At 30.8% G+C, this 15,529-nt stretch overlaps 1 protein-coding gene across 1 annotated transcript in view; it reads left to right on the forward strand.

Annotated features, from left to right (window-relative positions):
- The window catches only part of LOC107444589 (fibrillin-1-like), a gene marked incomplete in the record, with an annotated part of 46,082 nt that extends 31,574 nt beyond the window's left edge, over positions 1-14,508 (forward strand). The window contains 8 exon segments of the mRNA XM_071185798.1: positions 574-684; positions 1,679-1,786; positions 4,689-4,802; positions 5,903-6,013; positions 8,055-8,168; positions 9,967-10,077; positions 11,566-11,673; positions 14,088-14,508. Of these exon segments, the coding sequence (XP_071041899.1) occupies positions 574-684; positions 1,679-1,786; positions 4,689-4,802; positions 5,903-6,013; positions 8,055-8,168; positions 9,967-10,077; positions 11,566-11,673; positions 14,088-14,095 (785 nt within the window).
- Between the last annotated feature and the right edge of the window lie 1,021 nt (positions 14,509-15,529).

A 15,529-nucleotide genomic window follows, 5' to 3' on the forward strand; every position in this document is an offset into this window, starting at 1 on the left:
AAGTTTTTTTCCCGGAGCTTCGAGTAAATGCAGAATGAGAAATATATTTCATAAATCTTTTTGAAAATTAATAATCTAAATGTCTAATTAAAAGCAAGATTTATGTGAAGCTCCATTGAATTTGTAAGAGTACCTTTTAAGACATTACATTTCCATGTTATAACTTTTAGTAAAATAAATTTGAGTAGGATAACGAAAAATTAAGCTTAATATTCTCATGTAATGTAAATACATGGTATTCCATTACTCTGCCTTAAAATATAGTATTTTGAATTGAATTACTCAACTAATAGTTTTAATCTTTAATTGCGAAGTTTTTTGGTTCAGGTCAAAATTACAATCTGTGGATGAATGAAAGAATGTATGAATGGGTCCATCTTATAAACCGGTTGTGACGTGCGTGTGTAGCTGAAGTCTTATTCTCGGCCACAGATGGCACCACTGAAAATCAAGAAACTTAACCTATGCCCTATATACGTTTGGTTTCACCAAACAGGCTTTCTGGTTTGGCAACTAGCATTAGAAACAACAACAACAATATTTATTAAATTGTGTGTCATTTCTTTTCTGTAGCAAAAGACGCCTGTGATCCCAATCCGTGTGTGAATGGATATTGTTCCAAAACAGATAATGATTTTCTATGTGTGTGTGTTTCGCCCTTTACTGGTAGATTCTGCGAAATAAGTAAGTATTTTTTTAGTTTATGAATATAAATAATATAATGTGCATTAAGTGAAGTGATTAAGCGGAAAAATAAGCTTAACGATTTGAGTAACTTTTGATATACGAATTATAAATTGAACTAAGAATATTCAAATTGATAAGATATTTCAGAAATTGCAAAGTTATAACGAAAGCAGCAACCTAAGAATTGGCTCATTAACATGTACAAGTATGTACTATGAAATGAATAAAAGGAGAAATACGCTTATAAATTTGAATGGCTTCTGGTCATAAACTGAAAATTATGAATATTCAAGTACAAATTTTTTTTATTTGATAAAATATTTCATAACTTGCATACTTATAAGAGAAAACAGCAGGTTGAGAATTGCGCGTATGCAGTAAGGAATACGTGGTCTTGAAATGTTTTGTTTTCCTGTCCATTTAAAATTTTGAAATAGCCGTTACAAACATCAAAGGTGTTTTTGAGGTTTAATTGAGGCTGTTTTGCAGTTGGCAACAAAAACAACCTAAAGAAATCAAGGTATTATTATGTTTCATACATTGCATGTTATATTTTAATTATTTATAAAAAATAGAGTGCTGCTGCACGAATATTTGAACTTTAATGAATGATTTATCATAAGAAATTGTTTGTTTTTTAATATTTTCATAAGCTTTGAGCTTAATTATGTATGTTACTGTAAGAGACCGAAGTCAGGCAAATACTTGGTTTTACCGGTCAAATTATAAATTTACCAAAAGGCTTGGTAAAAAGTATGCTTTAATATGATTCCATTTTGGACTTTTACCAAAAGCTTCCTCTGTAAAACTTAGGAGATACCTTCTGGTATGAGTTTGGTAAAAGACCGAAACGGAGTCATCTCAATGCATACTTCTGATTTTTACCAAGCCACTGTTTTAGATCCTATGCGTCTCAGTAATACCTAGGAATTACCAGACATCAGACAACAGTAGCATATATGCACTATATTAATAAATGTCTTTTTTATAGGCACTTGCATAGAAACTGAATGTTACGGGGGAAGATGTGAGATTCATGGAGACTTGGAATATTGCTTTTGTCCAGACGGTTTCGAATTGCAGAACGGAACTTGCACAAGTAATTTATGTACTTCTTCCTACATGCAATGTCTGTTTATTAATGCCAATTGTAAAGCACTCTCTTAATAGTTGGTTTACCAGCATTAGGGGCTGTGGAGGTTCCACGAGGCAATGTGGTAAAAGTTGTGAAATGGCTGCTTTTACTTCTCAGATAAGCTGGTGCCCATAGATCAGAAGGGTGGATTTTATGTTACTACCGGTGATAGTACCCGGTTCTATCACCGGTTCTCACAATGATAGCATTGGGCCATATAGGTTCTCAGTTTGTTCAGAGTATTAATGTATTATAATTTTAAGAAATTATACCTTTACTTAAGTGTTCTCAATTCTTTGACTATCTGAAAAACTGAAATTCTTTAATTCTCTAGTTTTTTCTTACATAATTCTCTAATCCTCTTTAATTCTCTAATTTTTCTAAAACTGAAATTCTCTAATTTTTTCATACATAATTTATGACGCTGTATTGAAGGAGGCTAAAGCAGCGTCGATTGGACAAATCGCTTAAAATTTACAGTTTCATTCTGAATCAAGTACAACTTGAGACTAACACTTAATTATTGCGCTGAAAGGATAGCTCTGAAAGTATCAAAACTCAAACATTGAAAGCAAACTAATCTATCTTGCAGGAAACCGATCTAATCTGAGGCAAACTATTCAGTTACCTTCTCATAGTAAATAGTGAAAAGTTACTAGACTTCGTCCATCGTGATTAGGCGGGAAGAGAATAAAACATGGAAAAGCTTCCTGCCTGTTTAACTAAAGAATTCCTCTCTCCAGCTGTCTGGAGCACTGTCGGTGACTACGAGAAAAAACTATTTCAAATACAGGTCTTGGGTAAATATTCAGGGCAGGTTTACGAAAAGGTTTTATATTCTGAAGATTAAGCATTAAAAGTAAAAAGTGAGTGTGCTTGAAGTGATATATCGGAGGAAAGCAACAACAGCCTAAAATTTTGCTTCACTTTATTATGTAGCTGCCTATCACATGCATTCATTTACATAGGGGATTGCAGTTATTCAATTTCATTACAATGCATCAATCTCTGTAAAAAATGTGTAGTTTTTGACACTGAAAATGAAAGTTCATTATTTGGACAAGCTCAGAGTCCAAGCCTTTTCATGATTTATTGAAGCTTTTAGCAGATATAGCCATTCAAATTTTTAAAAAAGGCAAAATCCACATTTTTCATATTTAGTTTTATTTCAAAACAGTATCGGCACTCAAAAACTCTGAATGTAAACTCTGAAAAATACTACAATTTTAACTGAAAAGGTATATAAAATACTATATATTTGTAAGCTCCATTTACAGTTGTAATTTGGAAGTCTAAATAATATTAAATGGATAAAATACTATAAAATGGGTAATAATACTATTAAAATGATAAAATAAAAGGATATATTACTAAGAATAAAATAATTTTAACCCTTTCTAAAACCGTGGTAAGTATACTTACCACCAATTTTTAAAATCGATGGGGAACTTTTTTACCAGTTTTGATTTAGGTTTCCATTTGTTAATAACTTCAGCTTTCTTGAAGAGCGTTTGAATAAAATTGGTCACCATTTGTTAAAGATAACGTATAAAAGTTATAAAATACATAATTCCTTTTGAAGTTCGCAGCATTTCTAAAATATATTTTATAAATAACGAAAAATAAGAGTCAGTAAGTTCCTAATAGGTCGTGGTAAATATACTTACCACCAAAAAAATGTCATTAAAATTTGGATTAATTTATTATAAGCTAAATGAGTTTTCTTCTTATATCAATTACTATTCTTATATCAATTTCAATTCCAAAAATATTTAAATTTACTTTTGCTAGAAATAAATGGCCCATTAAAGGGTTAAAATAGAAAAACAACTATCTTTTCCCTTTTGTGCACTTATACTTCAAGTAAACGCGTAGTAACAAAGATTTAAATCAGCAACTTCGTCCAGTAAGAATTGTGTGTATCATAAATAATTTATAACAAATTGTAGAAAATCCAACTTAAATGAAATTCACTAGAAATGTAAAACTAATTGCTGTTAAATATTTAACAACCACTATTCTTCAAACAACACATGTTCACTAAAAGAAACTATAAAGCAATTTTTTACAGTAGGAAATCACTAAAAAATAAATGAGCAGTAAGTTATTTTACATAAAAAGAAAATTTGAAATTATGCTCAACAGTATGTTCTATCAAAATCCTTTACAGCAGAAAGAGAGCAGTCAACAACTACGCTTTTTGCAAAATATTTATAAAGTGGTATATAATTAAAAACTAAAGTTGTCAGAAGTTTTGGCAATTAACTCAAATAGGTTTCACCACGAGAGAGCTGGAACAAAAGGGCGCTTTTTATGAACATTTGAATCATTCACAAGTAGTATAATGGAAAATAACTTTAAATTTACAAAACATATAATCATATATTAAAACATAAACCACTCGTAAGAATTTCCTTAAAAAGCGTAGAAAGTTAGCAGCCTTAGGTATATGATCTTGAAGTATTGATGGCATTAGGATATGCAAACTTGTGCCAGTTTTTGTAATACAAAGTTTATGTAATCCTAAGGCTTAAAATGCTGTAGGAGCGCATCACTGCTACTGTGCATGCTATTGACCATACTACCGAAAGATAGATATCAGATAGATATGGATATTGGAATATACTTTTGAAAGTATGGGCACAGCTGGTTTAGCATTGGAATAACAATATTGCTCACATTAAATATTTGTAAACATGTACTTCGAACTTAGAGAGTGCATGCAACATTTCATGTCTCACTCGTCTTTGGCGGTCCTAAGAACAGATTTTTGGAACTAGTTGACTTACGTGTCTTAAACCGTATTTTAATACTTTAAGAATAAAAATGTTAGGAAGAAAATGAGTGCAGCATAATTTTATTTCAGAAACTGCATGCACAATCAAGAAATGTTGGTATGGAAAGTGTATTCTCAATGGTGAAGAAGAAAAATGCATCTGCCCTGATAATCACATATTAGTAGCTGATTTTTGTCGAAGAAGTGAGTACATTTGTTTGAATAAAAATTTAAATTTGCCATATTTTCAATTGATAATCCTCATTCTTTTTTCTTGGGTCAAAGAGTTTAATAAACATAAAAAACTATTTAGCTGAAGAGTTAACTCAAGATTTAACTCAAGAGTTTAATAAACATTAAAAATTATTTTCCTTAACTAAGGCGGTTATATTGCCAGCATTGGAATCGCTTGTCTGAAATAAAACTAAACTGATTTAAAAACAAACAAACAAAAGAACAGTTATTTGTTTTAGACCTTTACTCTTCAAGAATAATTTAATTTAATATTTCTAAAATTAAAGATTAAAACTTTCTTTTAAAAATTGAAAATTATGTTCAAAATTTGTTTTTAGTGTTAGCAAAAAATCTGTAAGAAACCGAGAGCCATTACAAGTGATTAAAATAATAATAATAATAATAAAAGGAATGTCACTGAGAGTTAGCGTCATGCAGACTCAGAAAACTCACTTTTTATGCTTACGACTAATTAATAATAATCAATCGTCCTTACAACTAATTACTGTTATGATTTGTCTTCTAACAGAATTAGGCATACCCTTCCTTAAATTCATTGTCAAGACATGTGGAATAAAAATAATAAAAGTAATAATGAAAAAAGTTAAACTGATAAATGTAAATTTGTAAAAAAAATGTAAGAAAAAAATATTTTTTGTAAAGGTTGTCTTCAGATGTTTTCAGAAACGTATAGTTAGGTTTGGTTCAGGCTATCCATGTTTGATTCCTGTTTTTTCTGGAATGGTCTTTCGTATACAACAGTGCGGCCTCTGCGAAGCTGGCATTTCGAATGTCTATTGGTTATCTCATCGTAAGTTAGTTTTCTACGGTCATTGAAATCATTCTTAATTGATCGACTAATTCATGATAGATCTGATTAATTGATTTAATATCAATCTTGTTTAGTCGATTAGAGATTTAGTCGATCTTGTAAGTCAATTTATCAATCGATTAATAGTCACTGAGTTCCAGTTTATCAATACTGTAATTTGTATTTCTTCGCATCATTATTTTATTTTTTCTTGTACTATTAAGATATTATTGAATATTTTAAACATTCTCCTTTTCAGCTAAGTGTTCAGATGATAGTTGCATTGGTGGAAATTGTACGATTTCTAGTGAAAATGAAGAGTACTGTAAATGTCCTCCTGGTTATTCTGTGAAAGGCAAAATTTGCAAAAGTAAGATATCAATAATTTTTTTTTATCGAAACTCATGCATAGTTTGCGCATACTTAAACATTACTTGATATCATGAGCAAGATACAAAATATCATGAGCGTTTCCAGCTCAACTGTTTTAAAGTATTGCCACTAAATTTAAAGCAGTCAGTTGCTATAGAAACAATAAATAGAGCATTTCAAAGAGAGGAGTTTATCTCTCCCTTGATTTCTTTTCTCTGGAAAACCCGAGTCAAAACCTGTCTTAAAAATTCACCAACATACTTCAAATAGTGAAGCCTCATAACCATAGTCACAGCTACTGCTGCAAACGAATGGCGAGGGGAGTTTTTTTCTCCATAGATAGACTATAAGCTTATGCATTCAACGCTTGCAAATTAAAAAAAAACGTTTAGATTTAATGCTTCTAGAAGCCTCAGAGCCTTTTTTGGTACGTTGCTGATGCCGTACTGGAGCTACACGAATGGGCTATTACCGACACTCCGGGATTCATCTTTAATGATGATCCAATAACACTGCTGCTACAAGCTGTTACACTGCTGTTCCCACAACATTAGTACAATTTAGATAGATCAGTAGAAGTTGGTAGTAAATCCTCTTACCTCCGGAACATTTTCCATATCCAAGATGGACTTCTTCCGAATTAGAATTCACTTGACACATTATGCGAGAGGGAGTTCCAAACCCCTAAGACATGATTGGTGAGAGAGCATTTCGATTAGACCTCAAGATTTCAGCTTGATAAATTGAACCGGAATTAAGCCATGATTGGCAAAGACTATGCTCAGCTAGCCTCTGTAGCAGCCAACTCCTTATCTTAGACGTACAAGCTTCATCAATCATCAGCCCAACTCGGTTTTGCTATAGTATAATTGGTATTGTAAGTAAGAAAACAGGATGGTAATAATGGGTGTTTCAAATGACATTTTGTTCTATTATACAAGAACACGTATCCATAGTTATAGCATATGTCAATTAATTAAAAAAAATCAATTAATTACAATAAAAAATCGGTATGAATGAATTACTCATTTAATACTTTTTTTTCTTCATAATTTTCTTCATACAAAATGGGTATGAATGAATTACTCATTTACTACTTTTCTTCATAATTACATGCATATCCAAGCATTTATGCTAGAGATGAATCAGTGTGAGAATTTCGGTGTCACAAAACTACAGTTAATTACAGCCAGTTGTTGATCTTTCGAGAATTATTTTTTCTGCACCCGAGTTTCTCAAGAACAATGCCTCAGGGAAAAGAAAAGTATTAAAATATCGAATAAATGTAATTATATCCACGAATAAATTAATATAAAATCGGATGTAATAAATATTTCGGACATTCACCAAAGCGACTATGTGATTGTCAACATTCACCGGGGAAAGTCAACAACCACCGATTTCGGTCATTCACAGTAACATGCACATCATTTACATAATAATCTCATCAGGACGTTTATTTCATACTTTGCCGGTTTCTCATTTGGCATTCTATAGAATGCCTAGGCAATGTGTGAAATATAAATCATTTAATACTTTGCCGGCCAGTTTTAGGCATTGCATAGAATACCTAGGCATTCTTTATAATGCCGGATTTCATACTTTGCCGGTAACATATACATAAAATGAAAATAAAATATATGATGTATTAATACTTTTTATTTAATAAAAAACTGGTCTACTTATTTGTATTTTTTTCTGCAGTTTAGCAATATTCCTGAAATGAGTAATCAATTATCCCATAATTTGATAACAAACCAGCATAATTGTGCCGAATAAATTGAATGGACTACCGTAAAAATAAAAATGACACGGTGAAATAATTTGTGAAAATGCATTGTGATTTCTTTTCTTCAAAATTATGTTTTTCATACACTCAGATTTGATAACTTCTTCAACTTTCAATCGATTTTCAATTAAATTATAAAGCCTCCTGTTCCTTTTTTGATGGAATTTTTTATTGTGTTTAGAATTTTATTAATAATAGATATTCAGGCACCTGATCATAACAAATATGATATTAATTTAATTTGTTGCAGAAACCAAATGCGTTCCTGCCCTCTGTTATGGAGGACGGTGTGAAGAACAAGAAGACGGAGAACTTGTGTGCGTTTGTCCTAAAGGATATCATCTTGAAGACATAGGATGCAAAGGTATTACCATTGTATATTATCTGCACTAATATCTTTTTGAAAATTATATAGCATGTTTAACTAAAAAATTTAGGTTTATGACTGAGCAATATGAAATTAAACACAAAGCTTTAAGATCATTTTCAGAAATTTCAAAGCACGTAGAATCGTATGATTGAGCAAATTTACTACAATTTTACTGAACCAGATTATTAGTCGAGTGTATTTTTCTTGAATCTGATTACACTGTAAAGAAATTCAACTATAAAGAAAACGTGGTTTATTTTGAGATTTTTGTAAGTTTGCACGAAAATATGGTTCTAGGTACAGCTATTATAGTACCACATGGAACCGATTTCTTTTGAAAATGAAGTATTACAGTTAAAGCTCGATGTAAGAGAAGAAGGAGAAAAATGAACCTCCTTTTCTAGATAAACCAAGCAAATCGGCTTTTGCTCATTTAAATCATATTGATCATGTATATCTAGGAGAAAAGCATCCTCTTTATATTTTAAAATGAAGCCATGTTGTATTTCAACTTAATTTATGCCTTTATATGTTCATGTATTTTAATAGTATTTCAATGAAGAAGTAATTCATGACTTGGCCTAATGGTATTAAATAACAAAATAGTTGAATTCTGCTTAGCTTAAATTTGTTGAGAATTCAAGAAATAGACTAAAGTACTTTGTACCAGATGCTACGGTCGGTCAGTTGCTTAAGGCGTCGCTCACACAGCTGGCAGAGAGATGGGTGTCATTGGTTCGATCCTAGACATCGACATAACAATCGGAGTGTGCAGTAAGGTTTCTAGTTAAATATATTGTGACTGAGAGTTCTTTCACTGGATGTGGTGTGGAAGTTTGGAGAGAGGTGTACCAGCTCAAGAGCTGCCCACGTTAACTGACGTTGGTTGAAATTATTTGGCATTTCTACCATGGCTGTCTGAAGATGGAGCCCTATAAAACGGAGATAGGTGCTTGGCCAGGATTAGATGGTGCATGCCTAAGTCGGACTAGTGTTGATGATTGCACTACCAAGTGTAGAAATTTTGCATTCGTAGTTGATAATGTAACAAATAGTCTCAGCTTTGTAGACGACTATTCCAGGTTTTCCAAAGTGTACGCTAGAGTATTATTTTTTTATTTCGAAACATCTAGTTTTTTCTAGCAATTAGATGGGAAATTAAAATCGTATTGTACTTATATTAGGAAACATATCTTAAGTAGAAGCACTAAAGTGCCCTTCTCTTCCAGGTAAATTACCAATATTTTAGAAAAAATATTTAATTTTTATTTATTCTAAGAAAGCGTATACTTGTATTATTTGAGACAAGCTTTAGTGTATTCTCTTGGACTGATGGAAGGTATAATAATGTTTTGAAATATTCCAATAAAATATTATTTGGTATGCAGGTTTCAGCAAAAATAAATCTTAATTGCATGAATATAGAAATACACCTAATAAGCAAGTTTAGAGGGAAATAGTCAGAATGCTTCTTCAAGCACGAACATCCTTATCGATTCAAGATACATCATATGGTAGTCCTAAGTACAACATCATACTGCACCTTACAAAGCAATTTTTTCTGTATTTTATGACAGAATTTGCACACAAAGAAGCCATATTTTAATCCACAAGCGCATCATTTATTTCTAGTAAAAGTCATAATTGCTACTTTCTGCATGAAAAGAATAAAAAACGCTAAAAATGGTTCAAGATACGACGTAATTCCCGACTGAATGTAATAAAACGGATTTTCTCTTTATTAAAAATTTGGGTCTATTTCTTATAAAAAATGCATGTTTTATATTTTTAGAGACAATATGTTTAAAAAAGAATTGCTATGGAGGTAAATGTCAAGTGATTGATGGGGAAGAAATCTGCAATTGCAGAGAGGGATATTACGAAAAGGAAGACGTTTGTCAAAGTAAGTAACAGATTGATTTCTATTTCACATTAAATATTATTTCAAAATAAATATAACAAGACAGCAAGACTGGATTTTTCTGGTAAAAACATGCAAATAAACAAACGCATGCATTACAGCATTAAAATACATTTTAGAAAAAAAAATGTAACCATCAGATTTTTAACATATACTGAGGTTTGCAGAAGCAGCCCTTCCCTTATCCAGCTCCTTTGCTTTTTCCAGATTCTCCCTTTCCAGACATCCCTTTTGTTTTTTTTCCAGGTAAAAAAATGTGATTAAAGAAACTCATGCACTACAGCATTTTAGTACTTCTTGGAAAAAAGTACATTTCAGAAAATAAAATGTAACTAACAGATTTGTAATATTTACTGTGATTTGCAGAAACATCCTTTCCCTTTGTTTTTTCCTCTCCAGATTTAAGAGAAGGAGTACTCTTTGACAAATATTTTTTTTAAAAATCCATATTACAACTTTTTCCTCAAATTTTAATTTAGGAAATTAAAGTCCCACCTGGATTGTGAAGGAAATCTAATGACACTTTGAGAACAGAAATCATACCATAAAAGCAATAAAAGTAACAAAATACTTGTACTTGTAAATACTTGTATTTTTTGTTTCTAAATATCAATTAGAAATGTAAAAATGCGAACTGCATTGATTATAAATTAAACCTGTTTAGTTGTCATTCGTAACAGTTTGTATTTGCAACTGCATATTTTATATTTAGATATGTCAGAATCAGAGGAAATTTCAGTCCATACAAATTTAACTTCTTCAGCTGTCAAGCCTTTTCATCTTCTGTACATATCTGATAATTATGATAAAATAATGAGATTACACAGCTTACGAAAAAATGTATTACCATAACATATTACCTTATATTTTCTAAAAAAGGTAACAAAACCACATAAAATTTATCAGTGATCTTCACAATTCAGCTTAGAAAATATTGATTGCTTGAATATCTTGCTCGGACTTGAATTTCCGAAGAAGAGATCAACACTAAATATCATTCTAAACAAAGTAAAATTTTTAATACTTTGCTTTATAACTAGTTGAGATTATGAATAAATCGATAAAAAATATCAAAATCTTACTAGCAAAATAGATGAAGATAGAAAGTTGAATATTGCAGAACAAAGAGTTGTTATAAGCTAGCGTCCTCGATGATTCAAAATGTTTCAATAGACGTTGAAAACTTCAAATAATCGTGTGCTTTCAACTTTATTATTATTATTAGAAAAACAAATTACAGGGGAGACATATTTTGTTCCGTTGTAATGCAGTACAGAAATATTCTCAGTGAAACTTATATGTCTAGTCGGTACACAACGACTTTAACATTTTAATATTAAAAAAAATTAGTATTTTAAAATTAATATTTGGTAAATTGATTCTCAATTAATTAAAGAGTTAGATAATCTGTTTCATTAAAATAAAAAACATTTAATTTAGTGGTTATATTCTTATTTATTCCATTTTCAGAAATACTTTGTCAAAAACCATGTTATGGAGGTCAATGCATAATTGTTGAAGGAAAGGAAGAATGCTCCTGCCCTGTAGGATATAAATTTGATGGAGAATCTTGCATAAGTAAAAATACACATTTGTTGATTTACAATTAAAAAAGGAAATTTCATAAACTAGCTCATAAATAGTGTTGTTCTGAATTCAATTTTCATGATGTATTTTTAGAGTTTTTAGAAGGATGAAAAACCTTTTTCAAGGCATATTTCTCTCTTATATTGCCGATTAAAAATACTTACAATCGTAGTTAGTTATATTTATTGTTTTTAAATAATTAAGTCTGCAAAAAAATGCACTTAACACTTGAAGAATTCAGTGGATGAAGCAAGTAAGTGACAGTTTTGAAGGTATTTATTAATCAGAGCAATTACATTAAGTTTACACGTCAATATGGGTATGCTTAATATAGAATAATTGTTTCTGATTTCACATTTATTTTAACACTCCTAATCCTTATTAGTTTTGAGTAAGCATAGTTTTTAATTTGAAATTAATCAGGAAATAAAATAAGGGAAACAATCATTAGCCCTGCCTGCAGGTTAAAGAATTATTACCTTGAATGCTAAAGAATTATTAGCTGTTCATCAGGAGCTGATGGCATCAATGCCAAGCTCCTGAACATAAAGAAGCCTAAATCTCTCAAGGAAATACACACTGTTATAGTTTGTGTTTGTACAGAAGAAAAAATACCCATTAAGTGGAAAGATGGTTCTATCTGTACAATATACAAGAAAGGAGACAGGCTTAAACTGTCAGAACTATGGAGGAATTACTCTCTTGAGCACATTATACAAGATATTGACAATCATCCTAATTGAACGACTTGTTACTTGTACTAGCTGAGTAATTGGCGAACACCAGTGTGTATTTCAAAAAGGCAGATCAACAACAGATTAAATACACAGTATTAGACAAATACTTGAGAAGACCAGAGAATATAACATGAATGCCTTTCATCTTTCTATTATCTTTAGAACAGCTTAGGATAGAGAAAAATTGTATCAGGCAATGTCAGAGTTGGGAATACCCCAGAAATTGGTTAACCTCATAAGAATGATACTTAACAGAGTAAAATGTAACGTAAAATTGAGATCAGAAGCCTTCTATACTGAAAAGGGGCTGAAACAAGGAGACTCCCTGTCATGTCATCTGTTTTATTTAGCACTAGAGAAGGTTATTATAGATTCTGGTATACAAAATCAGAAAACAACTTTTGTTAAATCCGTGCATTTGCAGACGATATCGATATCATGGGAAGAATTAAAGAAGATGGAGTAGAGGCTTTCTGTGCACTCAAAGGCAGCAGAACAAAACTGGATTGTTTGTCAACAATGAAAAAACTAAACAGAATCACAAATCTGCAACCACTGAAAATTGATGAACAAGTAGCTCAGTTCAAATACTTAGGCGCAATAGTAAATAATAATAATAATCCCCTTTAATAATCCAATATCACTGCTAAAATTTTGCTATTTAATAGTTTGGCGACTAACTCGGCAAGCTTGCAAAATTATTAAATTACGATGAGACAGATATTTCTGCGCTTATTTAAATTCAACCTTCACCTATAATTTATATATTCATTTATATTCGAGACATAAACTTAGGATGAAACAAAGGTATTTTAGTTAAATAAATGTTATGATTTAAGGGCACATGAACAATATGCTTACAACAAGATAGAGTCAGCGTAGTAAATGTGCCCGGCTACCCTTAAACTTGTCCTAATATTTATGGGACACCTTGTATGCCTTTCATTTTGGAATGTTTTATAATTGATATATGCAATAATTACTATCCAATCTCTATCGCAGGAAGATCTTTTGAAGACAATGGATGCTTAACTCATTTAAAAATATATTCAAGAAGTTATTAGTCTTAAAAATGGGTTTTACATTGCAAAAAATACATATTTTTTAACGCAAAGGAATAAGCAAAAATTATTTCGTTTTTTATTTTATCAATTGCTTTTAATAAGGTCGTTCATAATATTTCATAACTTTAAATACTAAGAAAAATAAAATAATTGCGAATATCTGTTAAGTAAAGGCGTTAAAAGAGTAACTGCGATTGTCTCTTTTTTTTGATACACTGAATTTGGCGAATCGCTAAATAAAACTTTTTTTTTCACGTATGAAGTGAATGCTTTTATCCCTGATATGTAACAAATTTCCAGCATTTTCGTAAGAGTGCTATGCCCTATCTTGTACAATATTTATTCTGAAGATTTTCCTTAAACCATTCAATGATAAAACAATTAGTTTCAACTTCAGTGATAAAACAAAAGTGACTAACCTAAAATTTAGCTATGAAGATAGTTTTTTTTTTATAGTCACGAAAAACTCCGTTTTATATAGTCATAAAAATATTATAATATAAAACATTCAAATATAAAATATTCAAAGATAAAATATTCATATATAAAATATTTAAGTATAAAATATTAAAATATAAAATTAATTATAAATTTATATTTTCAGAAGCATGAAGGTTTCCTTTGAACACCAGTTGGAGGTAAAAAATAGACAAAATATGTGATAATTGCTACTGAAAATAGAAAAAAGAGAACAATATATTATTCCATACATACATAAAGCGAATAAGAAGAAAATATTATTTGCCCAACAACTTGACATTTTACAATAATTTGATGTCTTAAAAATACTTACATGAATATACCGCTGGCAGTACGTCGAAAACAAAAATATATCAATTGTCAAAGTAGTGCATTTTTAAGTTTTTGTCTTGAAGCTAATGGCAAATTTTAATGTAAAGTTTTTGTTCTTTGAAAATTTATCTGAAATTTTGTTAAGTTTTGAATGATTTAAGTGATGTAGCGAATTTATTGTTATATTTGTTTTACACATTTGTATGACGTTTCAATAAACTTTTTTGTCTTTCTTTGTAGCCTATTTTTATTTTTAACAATATTTTTAAAGATTGCTGACACTTTGATTATTTTTTGATTATTGATTGCTTTGATTATTTTTTAAAATTATTTGCTTTGATTGATTGCTGTGGTTATTTTTTAAATTGTTATATAAAACCAAGTGTAAAATTACATTATTTTGTGTTGCACTACCTTCCCAATTACTCTACTTGACCTTCGTGTGGCCACGGTCGACATAAGAACTAAAACCTGGTAGCAACATTTTTTTTATTTTATAACCGTCGTTGAACAGCCGACCCAATTTCATGGGTTTACGACTACTTACATTGAACTCCGTAGCCTTGTAATTTTGAACCAATCCAGAAGACAAGGAAACTCCTGGATCAGTACCCCCAGAGGTATTGATTTGTTGTGGGAACATGGAGGACTTTGAGACTCGACAGATTTAACGTGCATCAGTCACCTTTTACTACACGGAGAATCTTCGGCCGGCGAGGATCGAACCCACAACCTCTTGGATATGGGCCCAGGGCCCTACCGACCAGGCTATCCCGGCCCTGGTAGCAACATTGCGAAGAGTATCGATCTTCTAGGTAGAGCAATGATTCTCAATATCTGTTTGTTCTGATTTATGATCTACTATTTAACGGGTTAACGCCCAGCGTCATAAATTTAGGACAGTTCCTTTTTTCAAAGACATTCATTGTGGCGGGAAAATTTTTTCAGTATTTTCATTTATCTGGGTGAATTAAAAGATTCTCAGATACTATGATGGTTTAGTTACTTCTGATTAGATATAGAATTATAAGGAGCAAGTACTTTTTGATCAATCAAAGACTTCTTGAATGTTCTAATAGTAGAAAAACGAATTAATTTCGATAATATATTATACCACTTTTTCCATAATACCACTTTTTGTATAATTTCAATATATAAACTCGGGACAAAACGGGTTAAAATCTTAAAATGTAGTATTGCATATGGAGTACTTTCCTGCTAACCAGAGAATACTATCAGGCACCACGTTTTCGC

Source organism: Parasteatoda tepidariorum, chromosome 9 (assembly GCF_043381705.1).
Source record: "Parasteatoda tepidariorum isolate YZ-2023 chromosome 9, CAS_Ptep_4.0, whole genome shotgun sequence".
NCBI classification, from domain to species: Eukaryota; Metazoa; Arthropoda; class Arachnida; order Araneae; family Theridiidae; genus Parasteatoda; species Parasteatoda tepidariorum.